Below are 20852 nucleotides of genomic sequence, written 5' to 3'. Positions count from 1 at the left end.
TGTCGTGTGTCAGATATCTTTAGGAAATGAGAACATAGAATAGGAGAGGAGTATAAGTTTTGGTAAGTTGTGTAGTATAGATGGACAGACTGAGGGAGTGGGGATTATCCAAGGTGGGAAAGTGTGAATGTAGAAAGGAAGGATTGCCAATTGTGGGGATGAAGAGTGAGAGAGAGGGGTTTTCATACAGATAGAGAAAGGGCAGGGTTGGTTGGGATTGTTAGTATATTTGGCGAGGGGTTCAGGTATAGTTAGCTATCAGGGTAGAGAATTGGTGGAATCTGGCGTATCTAAGAGAGAGGAGGTTATGTTGGCGGGTGAGCGATGTTAGTCCTGATTCAGCATAGACTCTAACAGCTTTTTACTGGTGATGAACGGAAGGCCCCAGGTCCAAACTTAGTCCTAAGTGGCGCACCGGGTCTAGAGGGCTGAGAAGAGAAGGGGAAGCTGAAGAGTATATATGACATCCATAATCCAGGACAGATAGAATGAGGACAATACGTGGGTGCAGAAGTGTTTAATGGTCAGCAGCCCAGGGAATGTGGGATAAAGTTTGAAGGAGGCAAAGACATTGGAGACCAGCTTTTTTAATTGATAGGATTGTTCCTTCTAGGTGAGGCAGGAATCAAAAATTAAACCAAGGAATTTACCACTAGTACGGTACTGTATAAGTGAATTGTAAAGCAAAAGTGGCGATGGAGGTACTATTTGGGAGTGAGAGAAAAGAATGGAAAAATTTTTATTGGTGGAAAAGAGGAATCCATATCTAGTAGCCCATGAAAAGGCAGCTAGAATGGCAGACTGTATAAGTGAGTGGAGCTTAGGGATTGAGGAATTGTCATCATAAATTGCGAGATCATTGGCATTAAGGGAAGACCTAACTCCTGCTGGCAGGTATGCTATAATACCATTAATTGCTATAAGAAATAGGGTAGTGCTAAGAATGCAGCCTTGGGGAACTCCTTCATATTGGGTGAAGGGTAAAGAGATGGAAGAGTTTATGCGTACATGGAAGGTTTGATTGTTAAGAAAAGATTGGATGAAAATTACTGTATTGCCTTTTATATCAAATTGAAATAGTTAATGTAAGATGTGGTATTTCCAGGTAGTATCATATGCTTTTTCTAACTACAAGGACTGATTGTTTAGAAGCAAAGGCTATTTGGATGTAAGATTCTATGCGTGGAAGAGGGTTTGCTGTGCTCTTGCCATGTCTGTAGCCAAATTGAGATGAAGAAAGGTGTTTTGATTCTAAATGCCACATTAGGCGAAAATTTATCATTCTTTCTAGTAATTTACATAAGCAGCTGATTAAGGAAATAGGTCGATAGTCTTGGGGTGCATTTCCTGATTTATTTGGTTTTAGGAAGGGGTGGATGAGGGTTTCGTGCCCCTGCTGAGGAAATTCTCCTTTTGTCCATATTCTATTCAATGATGATAGAAGAAAAGTTATGGAATTTGACGAAAGGTGTTGGAGCATTTGGTTGTGGATACCGTCAGGGCCTTCACATGTGTTCTGACAAGATTTGAGTGCTGAAATAAGTTCTGTGATGGAAAATGGGACACTGTATGATTCCATGGAAGGTAATGTAAAGTTGATTGGGTTCTTTTCTGTTTTGAGCTTTATGTTTGTGAATTGGGAGGGGAGTAGGTTTTGGCAGTTGGGTAAGGGAAGTTTCTTGGAGGCATATTACTTTAGGTTCATATTGTGAGAGAATATATCTGAGATAGTGTCTGTGGGATTGGAATCCTCGAATGTTCCACTAAGTACAGACATTAATGGGAATGAGATATACAGTGAGTTATTATAGTCGATATGGTTGAGGTATGGTTGTTAGTTGGGGATGGTCTGTCTTCAGTATGAAATAGGAGTGTCAGGAATAGCGGGTGAGTCATCTGTAGAAGTGAAGTCTAAAGGTGAGGAGGGATAGGACGAGAGAGACTGGTGGGTACAACCTGTAGGTAAAGCAAGGTCAAGGATACTTTTTCCCTGTACAGAGGTCTGAGTAGAAGGTTGGGTGGGAAAGGAGACAGGTGGGAGAAAGGATGGCAGGTGGAGATTCTGTGGAAGTTGGCAGGGGAGTGAGAGGAAGGATAGCGGGAGGGTTGTGGACCTCAGCAGTGGTATGATGGACAGTTGCATATTTTGTGTGGGAGGAGGTGGGGAATGAGGTTGGGTTTGGGATCATGATAAACGGTTGATTTGTGTAATCCTCAATGTCCTTCATGGTTTCTGGAGGAGACTTGGCTGTAAGGATTTTCTTGGGTGGAAGGCAAACAGGAGGTGACTGGGAAAACTTGGAAGGGGAGAATTTGTTACTGGTCTTTGGAGTTGCTCCAAATTGGCATTTATCTCTTTTTGTGGGGGTTGTGTTAAGGAGAGGAAGGTTTGGGAGTTAGGGATAGGAAAATTTTGATGTAGAAGTAGGTGTTTCTGAATTTAACACCTCAAAAGGGTTTGACAAAGATACACTTGAGATAAGAAGAGGGGAAGAGGTGGTGGATGATGGTGCTTTAGAGGTGTGCAGTGGTTTGGGCAAAGAAAGGGATGAGGATAAGGAAATATTAGAGGTGGTGGTGGATTGGGGAATTAAAGAGGAGGAGGAGGAGGAAGTTGGTTGTGGCAGGATATTGGCAGTGGTTTTGCTTGTTTGCTTTGCTGTTGTCACGATCTGGGCCAGGGTGACAATGGTAAAGCCAAGGCAGCAAGCCTCCTGTTTAGCTTCTTTGAGGGTCAATCCATGCTTGAAGCGGAGGACAGCCACCTCTGATTCAAACTTGTATGGCATGGCAACCTCGGTAAAAAACATGTTTGCCAGCACGATTGGTGCAAATGCACTCTTGTGAGTGGCAATTTGCTCGATCATGGTCAGGTGAGGTGCAAACGGGGCAGCATGTTTGTGATCTGCAAAATTTGGCTTGGCTGAAGCGCCAGCACTTTTGGCATTGATGTGGGGGAGGAATATACTTTTGGACTGTGTAATGTTTACCTCTGATGTATACATCTTGTGGGAGGTCTTGCCCCTTGAATCTGATCTTTGCAAATTTTTTTTTTTTTATATTTCCTGTTGCTTATCCCCAAGAGTGTAGCATGTAACATGGAGAACTTCATGGTGGTTGCTTAGGAGTTCTTTGAGATCTGTTCGGCAGTCACTCTGGCTGACATTGTCAAGTGGCACTGCTCAGAGGGTATCACCACTGTTCCAGTGCAACTGTTGAGGTGAGGATGTGGAGTGGTAGGGAAGGCATTACCATGTAGGTTTTTGGGGGTGGACATTGCTCGAGCCTGAGCCTCTTTGTTCACCACAACAAGGTGTGAGCGGTTGAATCTTGTTAGGAATTTCACCATTTCTACCTGTCTCTGCAGACACTTGTGAAAGTGGAGTGTATTGTTCGTGTAGGAGCAGTTAGGGGATGATGAAGTACTTGTCCCACTTCTGGGGTCCAAAGAGGGTTGACATAAGGGCTGGGTGGGTACTGGAGAACATTTCAAGGTTGGTAGAAGAGGATGGAGTTGAAGCCTTAAGAAAATTTTTTTGAGGAAGAGGTACTGTGGTGACCTGTTGTTTCATGGTAGACACTGTGGTTCATACAGTTGTAGAGCAATCACCAAAGATGATCCGGTAAAAAGGGAGTGTGGGGCACCATGTGCCGAGATGACAGGTGACAGGGTAAAAAAGGATTGGGATGAGGAGATTTCTGGGAGAATAGTCTAGCTTGTGGTCTCTAAATTAGCTAAGCCAGAAAAGCCCAAAAAATCCAGGGACTGATTGTGAGCAGGGTCAGTCCCCAACCCCTTAGAATTTGTTTAATTTCCATTATCGGCCATATGGGACTGGGTATATGCTAGGGATGATTTTTGTTAACAAAAGTTGTCGGTGGAGGCTGCAATGGTCTTCAGCTTTGCTGAGACTGTACCATCAAAGGGCCCAAGGGTACTTGAATCCTTATAGCTACTAATCATAAAGATTGGCGTGAAAAGAAATTAAACCTGAAAACCTTAAAAAGACATCATCAGCCTTTCATGAAGTTTATTCTTCCACCAATGGCACAAGAGAGAAGCAACTCCCAAATGTCCGTGTCCCTACCCAACTCCACAGGGGATGGCATGACATGATTAAAGTGGCCCAAGTGTAAGCCAAACCTGCTTGCTAGGACTGAGGATATTACAAGAACACAGTCATCCCCACCCTAATCATATTACGGGCAAACCGGATAGAATGCTGAGAGTCCTATTCCCAGAACCAGACCCCCCTGGAATCCGTGGCCCAGCCCTGCAGAATAGTTCTGCCCTTGAGCTATCAATCTGATATCTCTCAGGTCCAAACATTGTCTGGTAGTTGATGGTCCTACCACTGTTCCCACTACAATACAGTATTTAGCTTTGATATAAACCCAGTTCGAGCTATGATATCTTTTTCTATTTATCCAAAATTAATCCAATGAAATATTTAGTGATATATATGGAACTCTTGGACTCAAACCCGGGAACAAATTCATGGGGTTCAAGAGGCCCCTCACCACGTCAAGGTGGTCCCAATGCCAAGGGGGTTTGCTTCGTTGTGCTCAATTTATAAGTATCTCAGTGGCGAAACCGGTCTAGCCTTTCAACCCTGCACTCTATTCATGATGAAGTCATTACAGTATATTTATTTGAGTCATTTACTTGTTAAAAATCATTATAAATGTCATCAATACTGACACCGTAGAAAATCACTTGAACTTTTTTCTTTCGTTGCTTCGAAAATTCTGTACATCTTCCTCTTGGTATATTATGTGATAATCTTTTTACATGTTTCAGTAATGAATGGAGAACTGGATGAGGCAGTAAGTAAAATAATGGAAAACAAAATATTCATATTAGTAAATACAGTAATTAGTAGCTGAAATTAACAGTTTTTTACAAAGATTTGTGTGTGTAAGCTTATGATAAGTAAAAGATGAATGGAATTCATGCATAAAAAGCGGCAACCAGCATAAGCACATATAACAAACTGTATAAGAGAAAGAAACAAGTGAATTGTAAGTAAAATGAATGCAGTGTAAAGCAGCTCCCCTTCATGTTAACCGTATGAGAGAGAGAGAGAGGGGGGGTGGATTATGCAGCTGCCGAAGAAAGATACAAAGCTTAACACAGTAACACGAAAGGTAAACGGTAAATACAAAAAATGCATTGTATAAGAACAAGAAACTAATGAGATATAAATAAAAGAATGACCTATAATATGGAGAAAATAAAGTTATCAGAAAAGCTATTGTCGTACTAAATGTTAGGTCAGCCCCAGATTGTAAAGAATATGAATTACCTTTCTTTATGTGTTGATGCATATAGTATTGTATAAAATATTGATCCAGAAACACCATGGACTTGGTTATAGTGATATCTAAACATGTTTGCTTATATCTACGTTCTGCGGGCAATTTGGCTACTGTAAATGTTGACCCAACCCGAGTGGTTGTTTGCTACGGGAAACATTTGAAGGATTAATAAAAAGTCTTCCCTTCTCTGCTATTTGGGAGATCCTGATGCTGCTCTTTCTAGAACCAAAGGAAAGAGTTTTCCTGATACCTGCTATAGTTGAAGGTAGGCAACATTGCTTCACTATTTCAATCTTACTCTTTTCACTGGCGGCAGTAGTTTTTCACATCTACACACAGGCAAATATGGTTAGTTATGTTATCATTTGCAGTTACAAATACTTTAGTGTGATTTCTTTGCACGGCTTTGCTCTCATATTACAACTCTGTTTACTTTAAAGCGTAAAGATTCTCGCTAATCCCTGTCCTATGAGAGTTATGCTTGATCTATAGTGGTTCTTAACGCAGCACGTTCCCTTCACCTGAAATGGTCGGTTTAGATATTCTTCCCAATATATACCTCTCATTTTCATCAAGTGCCCCGCCTCCCAGTAATTGATTAGGATACAGGGGAAATGAAGTTCTCACCTGGCCGGGACCGACAGCCCTTAAGGGAACATCACATGCAGTTGTCCATCAGGCAACTGATCTTTTTGAGAGGAAATCAAGTGTCTAGGATTTGACAGAGACCATGAATGTAGGCTAGTGTAAATGAAGGGTTGGTATTGAAGTATGAGTTTGTTTAAAAAAGTAAACTTAGTCAACTTAAAAAAAAAAAGTTAGTGGAATCAAAAACTGTCAATGTTTTATGCAGTGTTTTGTGTTTTTTCTTGTGGAACAGAACTTGCAGCCTTGCTAATTAAGCATCGCTATTTCTTAAGAGCAAACATCATGTACAGATTTATACAGTATTTACAATATACTTTTATAGACTGTAAAAACAATGGAATGTTATTTTGCAATTATGATAGTACAAACAAATTTCAAAATGGAAGTAAGATTATTAAATTCTCATAACTTTAATAAAATAAATATTTTATTTTTTTATTTTATTATCCTCTTTGCATAAGTAAAATCACAATGAGTCACAGAATTGGCGCTTGGTTGTTAAACACACAAAATTGCAATGGAAAAGGTAAGTGTTAAAGTTTGGATTTTTTTTATTTTTAGACCCAAAGAAGTCATATTAAACACTGTGGTGAGTCACTCAAAAATGTATTGCAACATGTTCCAGAAGTTTTTGTTCACCTAACAATAATTTATTCTTCTGATATATACAAGGAAATGTGCTTTTCTTTTTCGATTTTAGTTAACAATATAAAAAAGAATGGCGGGTGACAAATTCCTGTTACGAACATTGACGAAACATTTTGAAAAATTTCATGTCAGATGATCGGGCAAAAGCATCAAAGAAACTATATTTCGAATCCAAATAAAAGCATCTTCATTAATAAAATAGTATTGAATATTCATCAACAAAATTATATAAATAAAGAAATCATTCTACCGTAATCGTTGTCAAAAACAAAAACAAAAGAAGGAAAAAATGTGACAACAGAGAAAGATATGTAATCAATTTACTGAAAAAAGTGGAGGACTACCCCATGGTTGCACTGCTGTTGAAGATCATCATTGAAGGAGCTCCGCCCAACTCCCCTGACAACCGGTGTTGCTATAAAGAGAGAACAGTAGGCCTACAGTATGCTCTCCCTTCAAGTTGATGTCATGTCCAGACCATCCGTAACAGGTACAGTACATGAGGCCAAGACATTATTTCATCATATTCCTGCCAAGAAACCCTTCGTAACGCACAGAAGAGAGGCTAGGGTTTGCGTTACAATGTTATCCAGTGGCCGATGATTTCTGGAAGAAAGTCATCTTTTGCGATGAGGAGACGAGCGTGTTGGCCTTCTTCACTGCTGGCGTTTAACATTAAGTAAATGTTGAACGTCTTGCTAATTTTAATTCTTTAGAAGCTTGGGTAATAAGAAATACAAAAATAGGCTAATATATTCAGTTAATTTCATAAGAGGTATCAAAATGATAGGCCTAAGTAGCAATGAAAGAAACCAGAAATTACACATGATAATGGGTATATATATATATATATATATATATATATATATATATATATATATATATATATTATATATATATATATATATATATATATATATATATATATATATATATATATATATATATATATATATATATATATATATATATATATATATTGTCACAAAGTGATTAAGTACCTGGTTATTACACAAATAATAAGACCAAAAATAGTTACCTCACTTCAGCCAGACACTTGAAGTAACTAAGTATATCTTAGTTTAATCAGACCCTGAGCTGATTAACAGCTCTCCTAGGGCTGGCCCAAAGGATTAGATTTATTTTACTTGGCTAAGAACCAACTGGTTACCTAGCAACGGGACCTACAGCTTACTGAGGAATCTGAACCACATTATGATGAGAAATTAATTTCTATCACCAGAAATGAATTCCTCTAATTCTTCACTGGCCGGTCAGAGACTCGAACGCTGGGCCAACAGCGTGCTAGCCGAGAGCTCTACCCACCCTTCCAGTGAAGAACTAGAGAAACCTCATAACAAAAATGTTAAGACTGAATACTCTAAAGGTACAGTGATCCCTTAAAACTTGCTTAACACTTGAAAATTCAATCTAAATTTATCAAGTTATGGGAAAAAGGGCATCACTCCAACAAATACTATAATTGTTTCCCAGGTTCTATTTCACCTAGATAAGTCTCAGGTGAACAAACAGATATATCACTTACCTTGTACACACACACAAATATCTCTAATCACTGGTGGTCAAAATGAAACACTGCAATTTTTAAAACTTTAAACAGACAAATTTATTTCTAAGTTCAAAAGTTATAGAGTTCACAATCACAAAAAGATTCACTATTACTTGACAACAGTGTAAGATTTACGTATTTCTTAACCAAAATTAAGTCACAAAGCTTTAATTTATCATGAAATCGCTTTAATCAAGTAAAATTCAAACCATTAACTTTCACTCAAGTTTTAGATATAATCTGAACAATTGCAATTAGCCCAAGTGTTCACTAAAACATTAATAAATGGGAGTCAATACAGGTACTCGCTGAAATCTCAACAATAAGTATGCACTGAAATCTCAATAATGCAAATTAACACCTGAACTGATTATAGCAAAATTCATGTGTGAGACATAACAGAAAATCTGCTAGTTGTTTGTACGTCTTTGTGATAAGAGAGTAACGAACAGATAGATACTGCCGAGTCGTCGTACGCCATATGATCGTTGAGGTTTGGTGTGGGTGATTCAAATGAGTGCCAAACATCGAAGACCCTTATTGGTTCCTTTCGATTATAAGAGATCAATCAGCTGAGGTCTATGACTTAAGCGAGTTCAGTTTGAAAAGTTAAACATCAGTAAGGGTTTAGTGGTCGACGGGCTAACAAGCACATCCAAAAGACAGTTATGGCTCATGCCACCTCGGGGTACCTTCTGACTATAATTGCATAATTAAGTAGCGTAATATTAGCAACAGGGCCCTGTGTAACTATTAAGGAAAATACATGTGTTAATTGTATCTTATGTGTTTTATTTGTACTGGTAGAACCTATAGATGACCGAAAATCAGGTCATATCTTTCGTGTCAGGTGTGGGGTATTGCCAGTACATATAATAATTAACAGCGTAATTGTGAAGGTGAAATAAGCAATGCAAACTCGAAGAAAATCAGCGTGCGACGGCAGGAGTGCCAGTGTTAATGATAACAGTGCCAGGGAAGAGGACGGTGCGAAAGAGCAGTCGATGAATATCAAACGCGTGTTTGAAGAGTTACACAAATTAACAAATGAAATACAAAATAAAAAGCCCGTCGATCCCCCCACAGTTTTGGCTAACGTCGCGTCATCCCCACAAGCGCGATCAGTCGAAAAAATAAAAGAACTGCCGGTGCTAGATGGATCAGTGCCTGAGTTTGACAACTCAAGCACTGGTGAAGGTTTCCTTTTGATCGAGACCATAAAGTGTGTTGAAAACGCCACAGTAGGCTGGAGAGATAGAGAGAAAAGTGTGCAAACAAGACACAAAGTGATGAGGAAAATGACGGTTGGCCGTTGCTGACGGTGTGGAAGTAAGGGCCACATGAGGGCCCAGTGCCCCTCTCTCATTCAGCCGTGATGTTTTCATTGTTATGCAACTAGCCACCTCGTGAATGCTTGTTCAAAAAACCACTACGGCCAGCAAAACACACTAAGGAGAGGAAGGGGAAGGCAGCGTGGAGGAAGAGTCGGGAGGACCCCTGATAACACCCACGCTCAGCAGGTCCAAACAACAACCGTGCCCCTGATAGAACAAGGGATGCCTTGTTGGGGAGTGAAGGGAGTCAGCCAACCCCCCGAGAAGTAGTGGACAGCCCTCTGTCAACTGTCGCTGCTCCTACCCAAACATTGAAGGTGCAGGGAGGAGAGGTAATGCAAGAGCCTCTCGCCCCTCCTCAATGCGCAAAGGAAATTGCGGTGTCCATCGTGGAAATATGGGTGGGAGAGCGACAGCAAAGGGCATTGGTCGACACTGGTGCAAGTGTGTCTTTGTTAGAAGAACACCTTGTGACAGGGTCGGTGCAGCCTATGGAAGGTTGCTTAGTCCTAAGCACTTCAGGTGGCCATCAGATGGTAACTCAGAGAACTGTGAAGCAGCAGGTAACCATCGATGGGCGAGTAGTGACACATACCTTCTATGTATAGTAGTACCAGCATTACAAGTAGAAGGAATTTCACTTATTTTAGGATTTGATTTTGTGGCTAGTCACGGCATAATAATAGCTGGCACAAACGAGAAGGGGATCGAAGTATATTTAAAAGGACAACGAATCCCCACAGAGGGGGAGAGACCAAGGTGTCTACGAGTCTTCCTAAGACCAAAGGATGGTAGAGGGGAAGTACCCACTGCCCCAGAGGCAGGAGATGTGGCACCACCCCGGAATCTTTCATCCCTTACCGTGACTCCTGCACGAAACTTACCTGAAGGCACCTTAGTTTTGATCAGATCCCATCAGAAATGTGAAGATTTTATCTTTCCGGGTCTGAGCAAGGTAATACATGGTGAGGTTAATGTGCCATTTATTAATGTTAGTGATCAGCTTATCGTATTAGACAGTGGGTCAATATGCAACATTGAACCTTGTGGAATAACAGATGCTTCTCACACACTCGCGACCTTGAGTAGCACAGATCAGGGTCACGGTGGAGAACGTCTGGATAAACTCCTGAGAACAGCTGATGGGTCTACCCCTGTTACTTATCAAAATATTGTCAAGGAAATTGTAGAAAGTTATCAAAAAGGTAATTGCGATTGGCGACGGAACCCCAGGCAGAATAAATAATTTTCCTTTTGATATAGAGACCGGGGATCAACCACCCATAAGATCTAAGCCATATAGAATTCCAGTGTGTTATCAGCAGGAAGTAGAGAACGAAATTAATAAAATTCAGGGAACAAGGGACAATTACAGTAAGTGAATCTCCTTGGGCCTCGCCAATTGTGATGGTTAAAAAGAAGGATAGCTCTCTTGGACTATATGTTGATTATAGAAAGTTGAATAGTATCACGAAAGGCAATGCATTTCCATTGCCCTTCACCGAAGAACTGTAGATTAAGGTCAGAGAAAGTAAATTCTTCACCACCTTGGATTTAAAGTCCAATTATCATCAAATACCTATAGACGAGAGTAGCAAAGAAAAGGCAGCCTTTATAGCTAATGATCAATTGTTTGAATATAATTACCTTCCTTTTGGAGTAAAGAACGCTCCTGCCCATTTTTCACGTGTTATGATGTCCGTATCAGCTTCGCTGTCAGGACATAGCGTGTTTGTATACTTAGATGACATAATCATAATAGGGGCTACAGTAGAAGAACATAAAAAGAACATTATTGAAGCCTTAGAAGCTTTAAAATGACATGGTATGAAAATTAATCTAACCAAATGCAAATTCTTTCAGCAAGAAGTTGAACTTTTGGGGCACATCGTAGCATCTGAAGGCCTAAGTTAAGCCTTGTGCAGATAAAGTAGCAGCAATTAAAGAATTTCCTCAACCGAAGAATGCAAAAGAAGTAGCCAGTTTCCTTGGCCTCGCAGGCTACTATCGTAAGTTCATAAAAGATTTTGATAAAATAGTGGGACCACAAGATTCATTGAGGAAACAGTCAAATTTTCATTGAGGGCAGGAAGAAGAAATAGCTTTTCAAGAATTAAAGGTTTCACTCTCTAGTAATGAACTGGTGGCGTATCCAAAGTTCGATCGACCATTTCTAGTAACCACTGACGCGAGCAGTATAGCTATTGGGGGAGTGATTTCTCAACTTGACGATGCAGGGAATGAAAAACCGATTTGTTTTGCATCACGAGCATTAAAAGGGGCAGAGAAGAATTGCAGTACCTTTGATAGAGAGGCATTGGTGATTCTATGGATGCTGGAGAGACATTGCTACTGTTTGCTGGGACATAAAGTGAAAATAAACACAGATCATCGCCCACTGAGAGAGTTTTTCAAGAAAGGGGATTTAACCACTCGCCAGGCCTGTTGGATCGAGCGGCTGTTAGAATTTGATATTGTAGGAATTGAACATATAGCAGGGAAAACAAATAAAGTAGCTGATGCTCTCTCTCTCCAGGAGTGCCATAATGGGAGTTACAACCCGAGCAACAAAGAGAGAGGAACAGCGACGGAAGGGACAGCTGCATGCCTCAGAGGCACCCGATGTAGGAAACGGGAATAACTCGGTATCTCAAGAGTTAGGAAGAGATAGAAGGAGTGTGAATCAAAACAGCTGTGAGAACGAGAGAGCTGACCCTCCAGGGAGGTCAGGAAGCGGATGGCCTGGGAGTGAGAGAGAGAGAGTGTGTGATTGATTTGTGTGGTTGGAGTGTAGAAGAGGTGATGAGGGGTCAGAAGTCCGAACCCTGGATTGAACAGGTTAAGACTTACGTAAGGGGTGCGAGTAATGAGTTTCCCGATTTCCTAACAGTGCCCAAAGATACGTTCTTCCTTGAAGGAGACATCTTATTTTGTAAATATGAGAAGAGACCGGGCGATATCCGATCTCGCGTCGTCCTTCCTCCCTCTATGGTAGAAAAAGCCATCCACATGATACATGTGAGTCCCTATGCAGGACATATAGGTATAGAAAGGCCCCTCAAGAGGGCATGAGAATCCTTTTTTTGGGTAGGAATGAAAAAAGACATTGTAAAATTCATCTCCCAGTGCCACATCTGCAATACCACGAAAAACCATAGACATACCATTCCGGAGGCTCGAATGTGGCCAGTGGAGCCAATCAAATTTGCCAGAGTACACATTGATGTTGTGGGACCCTTCCCCCAGGGGATGGGTAATTCAGGTATGTGTGTATGATGGTGGATGCGTTCACGCGGTATATGCACACGCATGCGATGGTGGATAAATCTGCGATATCAGTTGCCAAAGCCTTGTGTTCATTCATAGTGAAGTTCGGCTGTCCCCATACGTTAATCAGTGACAATGGACGTGAATTTATCACCGAAGTAATAAAAGACCTAACAAAAATGTTAAATGTAGAACATTTCACGATCGCATCTTACTAGCCTTCAGCCAGTGGGTAGAGATGTTGCTGATGGCGGAACTTGCACTTAATACAGCGTATAACATCTCCATAAGAGACCCCGTATTTTTTAGTGTATGGACAAGACCCTTCATTACCATATACTGTGATCATGGACCCTGGAACTTTACCACTGTATAGTGTCGAACAATACCAGGTGATGTTCTGTAACCTGACCCGAAGAGTGTTTCAGACAATGCAGACGCTTTTGTTGAGGGCCAGTGAAAAGTATCGGACGGAATATGATCTGCGATTCTGCACGCAACCATCTAAGATACAAATAGGGGACGGAATCTATCTGAAAAGGCTGCAACCGAGAAAACAAACTCAAGTCCGCCTACTTGGGACCGTATCGTGTGAAAGAAATTAAAAACGACACCGCAGTGATCCAACATATTAAAGCCGGTGTCCAAGGCGAGTACCACCTACTGTATCACACATGCATCCCGTCAAAGAAGATGTCTTGATGTGGCACCAGAATAAGCCAGTACCCCCTTTCCCGTGACTGCCCGGCTATCTGGGAGAGGAGAGTGAAAATGACGTGCAAGCATGTCTGGGGACCATTAATAGTGCACCCAATGTGCACACAGACAAGGTTACAAATACTGGCGTCATGTCATGTGCTGTTGTGAAAAGAAAACATCATAAATGTGTCTGTGTACTTGCATTCCATGATCTTTTATTTAATTTTTTGTAGTTGATTTTATTCATGTCTATTTGATATCATTTATTCTTTTTGTTTAATTTTTGTGATTTTTACAAAATTATTTTGTCTTAATGATTGACAGTAACCTGTGTTTTTTTTTTTTTTTGCCTTGTTTTGATTATTTGAACTGTAGGTTATCTCAATCCAAATTCTAAGAAAGTTGTGTGTATTAATGTGTGGAGCTAAAAATTAGTATTCCATTGATCTTATATGATTCTCTTTATATTATTATTATTATTATAAAAAATAAAATAAATAAATAAAATCATAGCAATGTGATGCGTGGAATTCATAACACTGTAAATTGCCAATTGTAACCGCGCAATTTGACCCTGGCTTGCTAAATTTCAGTTTTTGTTTCTGCACGAATTATTGATAACATATGTTGGGAGGTAAGGTACTCAAATGGCAGTGCACAAATAGCAGAGAAATTAAATAAAAAAAAAAATTAGTGTTGTGAGTCCTGCGAGACGCAGAACTTTGAGGGGCGAGTGGTGAACTGATTACTGTATATAGAAATTCATGTGTGAGACATAACAGAAAATCTGCTAGTTGTTTGTACGTCCTTGTGATCAGAGAGTAACGAACAGATAGATACTGCTGAGTCATCGTACGCCATACGATCGTTGAGGTTTGGCGTGGGTAATTCAAATGAGTGCCATACATCGAAGACCCTTACTGGTTCCTTTCGATTATAAGAGACCAATCAGCTGAGGTCTATGACCTAAGCGAGTTCAGCTTGAAAAGTTAAACATCAGTAAGGGATTAGCTGTCGACAGGCTAAGAAGCACGTCCGAAAGACAGTGATGGCTCGTGCCACTTCAGAATACCTTCTGCCTCTAATTACATAATTAAGTAGCGTAATATTAGCAACAGGGCCCTGTGTAACTATTAAGGAAAATACACGTGGTAATTTGTATTAACACGTGTATTTGTACTGGTAGAACCTATAGATGACCGAAAATCAGGTCACACGCACAAAACTCCTAAGTAATCACCAACACAAATCTTTGGGTAAATATTGTGAAATGATAAACATTTCAACTTGTGTGAGTAATGTCAAAACACAAACACATAAGAATGAAATCTGCAAAAAATGGAAATACACCAACAGCAATTTCACTAAGACAAAATATGATTAAAGATTATATCAATCTCAAAGGTTATATCAGTCTCTCAAAAGATTACCTTCACTTTTAAAAAACTAAACTCACGTCTTTCTAAAGCTTCCTCAAAGACAATGCTGCCAAGTCACAATTATATTCACTTAGTAAAATATGGTTAGCAGCAAGACACAATAGAACTTACTAAAAGAGATATTATCCACCTCTTATCAAAATAATAATTCTCTATCACAATAACAGTACAAAATATATCAAGTAAGAATCTTACCTTCTTCAACAGAAAATAGTAAAACACATTTTCACAATGCTTGCACAATATAAATACCTTAGATCACTCTTACAAAATGTATACACTTCGTGGGTGAATTTGACAAAACTTATGTTTTTGTGGAAGGAGGATAACCAATATTTTATATACCCTTAGACACAATATTGAACCAGAGAGAGAGAGAGAGACAACTGCTATCTTTGAATTCCCCAAGGAACTCCAGGTTCTCTCTGGTTTCCCTTTGTATATATATGGTGGGTCCTAAAGCGTTACTAACTAGTCCCTTCAGTCTTTGAATAACAGATTTCTCCTTCCACCTCTCAGTATACATGATACATAAATTATACATACATTACATATACAAGTATACACGTACAGTATACATACAGGACTGGAGCTTCAAGCACCTTATCTCAAGATTGACAGCATTCCGCCCTTTAGGCTGGACACCTGGGTAAATAAAAATAAATTTCCGAACGATCTGGCTCAAAAGGCCCTGTCAACTTGTCAGACTATCTCTCCTCCCTTTTCGTTCTTCTCAGATTATGGAACACATAATAAGGCATAGAGAAAAATAATAATTTCAGAACAGGCACACAGAACAAACATGTAACAAGCGTTTCGGCTGAGAACTGTCATCTCATCAAGATAAGAAAAAGTGGCCCTTCCAATACGCCCACCCAGCTGTGTCAACACAAGATGGGGTTATCTGATAATGTTTCAAAATATATCTCTCTGTCTCTCTCTCTACAGCATTTAAACTTTTAACTTCCATGAACACGATTTGTTACAAACATGAATGATTATACATTACAAAGTCACCTCAAAACAAATGAAATAGCTGAAAATTATATCAAAATACAGAACACAAGAAACACCTGTAAGAAATAAAGACATCTCAAAATCATAGGTATCAAATCAAAACATACACATAATCTCACATTATAATTATATATATATATATATATATATATATATATATATATATATATATATATATAAAATAAATATACATATAGATATATATATATATATATATATATATATATATATATATATATATATATATATATATATATATAATTTCAGGCATGGGTCCAAGTACATGAGACAGTACTTTGGACAAGTACAAGTACTGAGAAAAAGAACAAGTACAAGTACAGAAGATTTGCCTGAGACTTAAGTCCAAGTCCAAGTACTTGACAATGTACTTCAGTACAAGTACATTTCAGCAGGTTTTCTATTATTAGTGATATGTTTGATTTAAAACCAGTAGCAAATATCTAATGGAGAGAAAATTTGGTGTTATACTATAGCAGTCTTTATAAAGGGAAGCCATGAGAATGTGAGCGTATGTGGTATTTTACCCCAATCCTTCGGGCCAGCCCTGTAAGAGTTGAAAGTCAGCTCAGTGGTCTGGTTAAACTACTCTAATACTATTACTACCTCCCAAAAGGATATACCTGAGTAGTTCTCACAATATAAGTCAGTGAACCTTAGCCCATAGTGGCGAAAAGAGGTGAAGCGATTTTCATAGGGTTTAATAAGCATAATGGATCAAAATGTGGTACTATTTTTCAATTTAATTTTTACAATACTATTCTTAATACTGTAATACAAGGTAGATTTCCACCGCAAAAGAAAAAAAAATGTGATACTGCTCAGAAAATTTAAACAAAATTGTTTTCCAGAAAAACTTTAAACAAAATTATACTTTTCAGAAAAGTTCTAAACAAAATTATATTTCTCTCTCTTTGATACGATTACCAGTTCTCTGTTATCTGCTTGTAGGATTTATCATTGCATTTTACAAACATCACAGACTCAAAATTCTTGTCAGTAAGACGACATCTATCTGGGTGAAATACTTTTCCTGCAATGCTGAAAATCCATTTTATTGGGGCAGAAGAAGAAGGGACTGGTAGATACTTTTGTGCCATCTTAGCAAGAGTTGGAAATGTTTCTCTGTGGTCTTTCCAGTATGCTAGCACATCTCTCTCTTCTGAAATGCATGGCTGACTCAGGTATCTTTAAAATTCAATATTAATAGACTCCTGAATCTGTGTTACATCTGTTGATTGTCGAACTTGGTTACCCATAAAAGTTAACAGTTTCTTTCTTTTTGGTTCAGTTCTGGTGTATCTTCTGTATGATCTGAGGCAGGATCCATGCTTGCACGACCTGTAGTATCCTTGGACATAAACTGGGCTGCAGTTATGACAGGAGACTTAAGATTCATCTTTTCCTCTCCTTCAGAACACCAATTGAATTTAAATCTTGGATCAAGAATAGTTTCCATTTGATATATTTTCCGTTCTTCATATACGTGGAGGCGTTTCTGTAATGACCTCTTCAATCCAAATACCAAACCACTGTTATACTTAGATTGCATTTTCTCTAAGTGAAACTTGAGCCGTCGCACACTTGGAACGACTTGGCTAGAGGAAACAGAATCCTGTCTTTGGGCACAGTCGGTGGCCTCCTCGAATGGCTCAAAAATTTCTAGCTTGTCATTAAGAATATTTTGGTCATAAGCGCCAAGCTTGGGTGCACCATCCAAACTGTTCAGCTTTTCTTTTGGTACTCTCAGAATAGATCCGATCATCTTTATTTGCGAATTCCATTGAGTAACACAACCTTGATTCTAATTTTCTTTCGCCTTCTAAAGCATCTGTTGCTTTTGTTGATTTATGCACATAAGAAACCAGTTTTGATGCTTTGCTCAGTGTATCATTTAATTGTCCTGCTTTTTTGAAGCCATCTTGCACGATCAGTTGCAATGCATGTGCAAAGCAGGAATTATGCTCAGCTGGTAAAACTTTCAGCAGTTCAGCAGAATCAGCACCACTACCATCCAAATCATCGAGATCCTCTTCTTCCTCATCAGTGTCATCATTTGCTTTTGAGATAGCATCCGGAAATCCTGGCAAGAAAATGCAGTGATCGTATTATATAGTAGCCTCGTCAGTTATGATTCTTGTAATTTTGGAACCTACAGTATATCAAAATCCTTGATGATCTGCTCATACTCCTCATTGATGTTGGGTGCAGTATGGCGTCCACAGGAGCGCTTGCAAGCTAGCACCACATTTTCAAATGACCAGTTTCTAATGTAATGAGCCATGATTCCCAAGTATGATCTCATCTGACGGCTAGACCAGTTATCAAGTGTTAGGCCGCATAGCCTACGGGTTTTGCACTCCCTACACTTTTTTTAACATTTTCCTTCACCTGTGAGAATTTGTCTTGTAGCAATTTGTTGACTAAATGCTTGCGTGTAGGCATCTGATAACGAGGGTCAGCTGATTTAAGTAAGACATTAAAGTGAGGGCTTCCATCAACAGAATATGGCACAAGATAGCACGCCACAAAGAGCACTATTTAGGGCATCGCATCGTCCCGTTGCTTTCGTCGAGCATCCTGTGCCCCATATTCCTTTGGGTCTGACACTGAACGAAATCTTCCATGGTTGCTGACTGGACTGGCTTGTCCCAGAAGACTCGGCGATGTCACCACGAGCAAGGACTCTTCTCTCATAGGAAGCATTGTGTTTCCGCTGGAATAAAGAGAAAAATAAACAATATTTATGAATATCTATAGCATATACAGTACAGGGTGGGCCGTAAGTCATGAAGGGGTGTGAGTATTTAATATCTCGTTTATTTTTTATTTAAAACTTGTGATATTCTAGTATGTTAGAGAAAAGTGACGTGAGATTTACATATATCTCCTAGGTGTGAAAGATGACATTTTTTCAATGGTGTCCGTTTTCCAGTTCTCACAAACATACGCTCTTTAAGGCGTTTTCCATAACAGCCCTTAACGTTTGTGGATCCAGTAATCTCATTTCTGTTCTAATGTTATTTTTAAGATCTGCAATTGAGCGGGGTGAATTTGGCATATTTTTGTTAACGAGGAGAATAAATATCTAAAAGATTGAGTGCTACGTTTGAGATGAAAAAAATGTCAGCTATTTGTGTAGTTCGTTATCAGCCATATATATGCTATATCCGTAGATAATTAGGAAATCATTATTTAATGGTAGCCTGCAACAACGTCAGCAGCTTGTTAATGACACTTGAACAATAGCCTGTACGTTTGTCTTATGCAATATGTACTTCATTCGGCAATGTGTGGCAAATATACAAATGTTAATTTATTGAAATTATTATTTCATCATTTTAATAAGATTAAAAAACAATCAAATGTGAAATGACGGTGTTCCTTTTTGATACGGAAAACAATTGGTGACTTAAGCATTGATGATATAGTCGATTAACGTCTATCTTTTAATGGGGCAAAAGCAGGCTGATATAGCCTACCAATAAAAAAGGCAGAAATAATTTACTGAGTGCACTTATCTAATATAATGACGCAAAATGCACAATAAATTTGATCAAAATTTGAGTGAATGTCTTGTTCGACAGCAGCAAACCAAGTTCGCAACAACAGGGAGAACAAGATTTATTTCTGGTTAGGCTGAGTTCAATGTATTTCACTAATAATGAAACACATAAGCCATATGCAATAGACTTAATGCACCACAAACTTCGCTACTGCCCCACAACCACATGTTAAATTGAATACTGGCGACCAGGGCAAGCACAGAAAATGGCACCCTTTGTCATGGAATAAATCTTAAGAATTCTGGATCTGTACCACAATGATTCAGTTGACAACATGAAGAACAAGCTATCATTATTTACTGCCAGAAGGTACACTGAATTTACTAGTACAAGTTAACATTATTTATTACCAGAAGGTATAATCATGGAGTCCAGTGTTACCAACATTATCGAGGGAGATACAAATGTTTTACCAACACTATTCTGCACAAAAAAAGAAATAAGGATGTATCTGAAAAAAAAACTGAAAAAAATACATAATCCTGAAGTTCTGAAGTGAAAAACTGTGGAAATTAGCATTGATAAAGACAGTTTTAGATCAGATTTTTAAATGCACTCAAGCTCCACAGTGATGCAAACTCGTTAGTTAAAGTCATGGAGTTTAGTGATACCAACATCATTGAGGGAGATACAAATATTTTAACAACACTATTCTGCAAAAAAATAAATAAATGAAACAAGGATTTATATTTGTAAAAAAAAAAAGTCAAAAAGCAATACATAATCCTGAAGTTCTGAACTAAAAAAAATTGTGTAAATTAGCATTGATAAAAACAGTTTTAGGGAGAATTTTTAAATGCACTCAAGCTTTACAGTGTTGCAAACTTGTTAGTTAGAATAATGATTTGACTGGTCATTCTCTAATAGCCCTTACCAATCAAAGAACGTTCATTAAAATTTAATAAAAAAAATGAAAACTAATTTGTCAGCTTCTGAAACTGCTTAGATTTAACATTTAAAAGGCAACATTGATTGTCAAGAGATTAGAAAAAATAAAAGTTGCTGGCAATTATATTTGGACTCTGCGAGACTTTGCTGAAGCAAAATTATCAATAACATCATCAAAGTTAATGAGTTCTACCTCTTCACGTTCAATGCTAAGAAATGCTAGGGTGTTAAGTCTATCCTGTCCCATTGAGGCTCTGAGATAAGCCATAATCAATTTCAGTTTGCTGAACGAACGTTCACAGCTTGCAATTGAAATTGCTACTGTGAGCATAAGTTTGATTGCTATTCTTAAGCTGGGGAAAACATTTTCATTACCATATTGTATAATGAATTGGATGAGCTTCTCTGGAGTGGAAATCTGAACATCCGTTCTACTTGC

The 20852-nt window shown here is 38.8% G+C and overlaps 1 protein-coding gene across 1 annotated transcript in view; it reads right to left on the bottom strand.

Moving 5' to 3' along the window:
* Positions 1-20534: 20534 nt before the first annotated feature.
* Positions 20535-20852, bottom strand: part of LOC136837298 (uncharacterized) — a 528-nt gene continuing 210 nt past the window's right edge. Inside the window, exon 1 of the mRNA XM_067102033.1 lies at positions 20535-20852. This exon is cut by the window's right edge and continues 210 nt beyond it. Within this exon, the coding sequence (XP_066958134.1) occupies positions 20535-20852 (318 nt within the window).

The sequence above is a fragment of the Macrobrachium rosenbergii genome, chromosome 58, assembly GCF_040412425.1.
Source record: "Macrobrachium rosenbergii isolate ZJJX-2024 chromosome 58, ASM4041242v1, whole genome shotgun sequence".
NCBI lineage: Eukaryota > Metazoa > Arthropoda > Malacostraca > Decapoda > Palaemonidae > Macrobrachium > Macrobrachium rosenbergii.
This window is presented reverse-complemented; position numbering and strand designations above follow the sequence as displayed.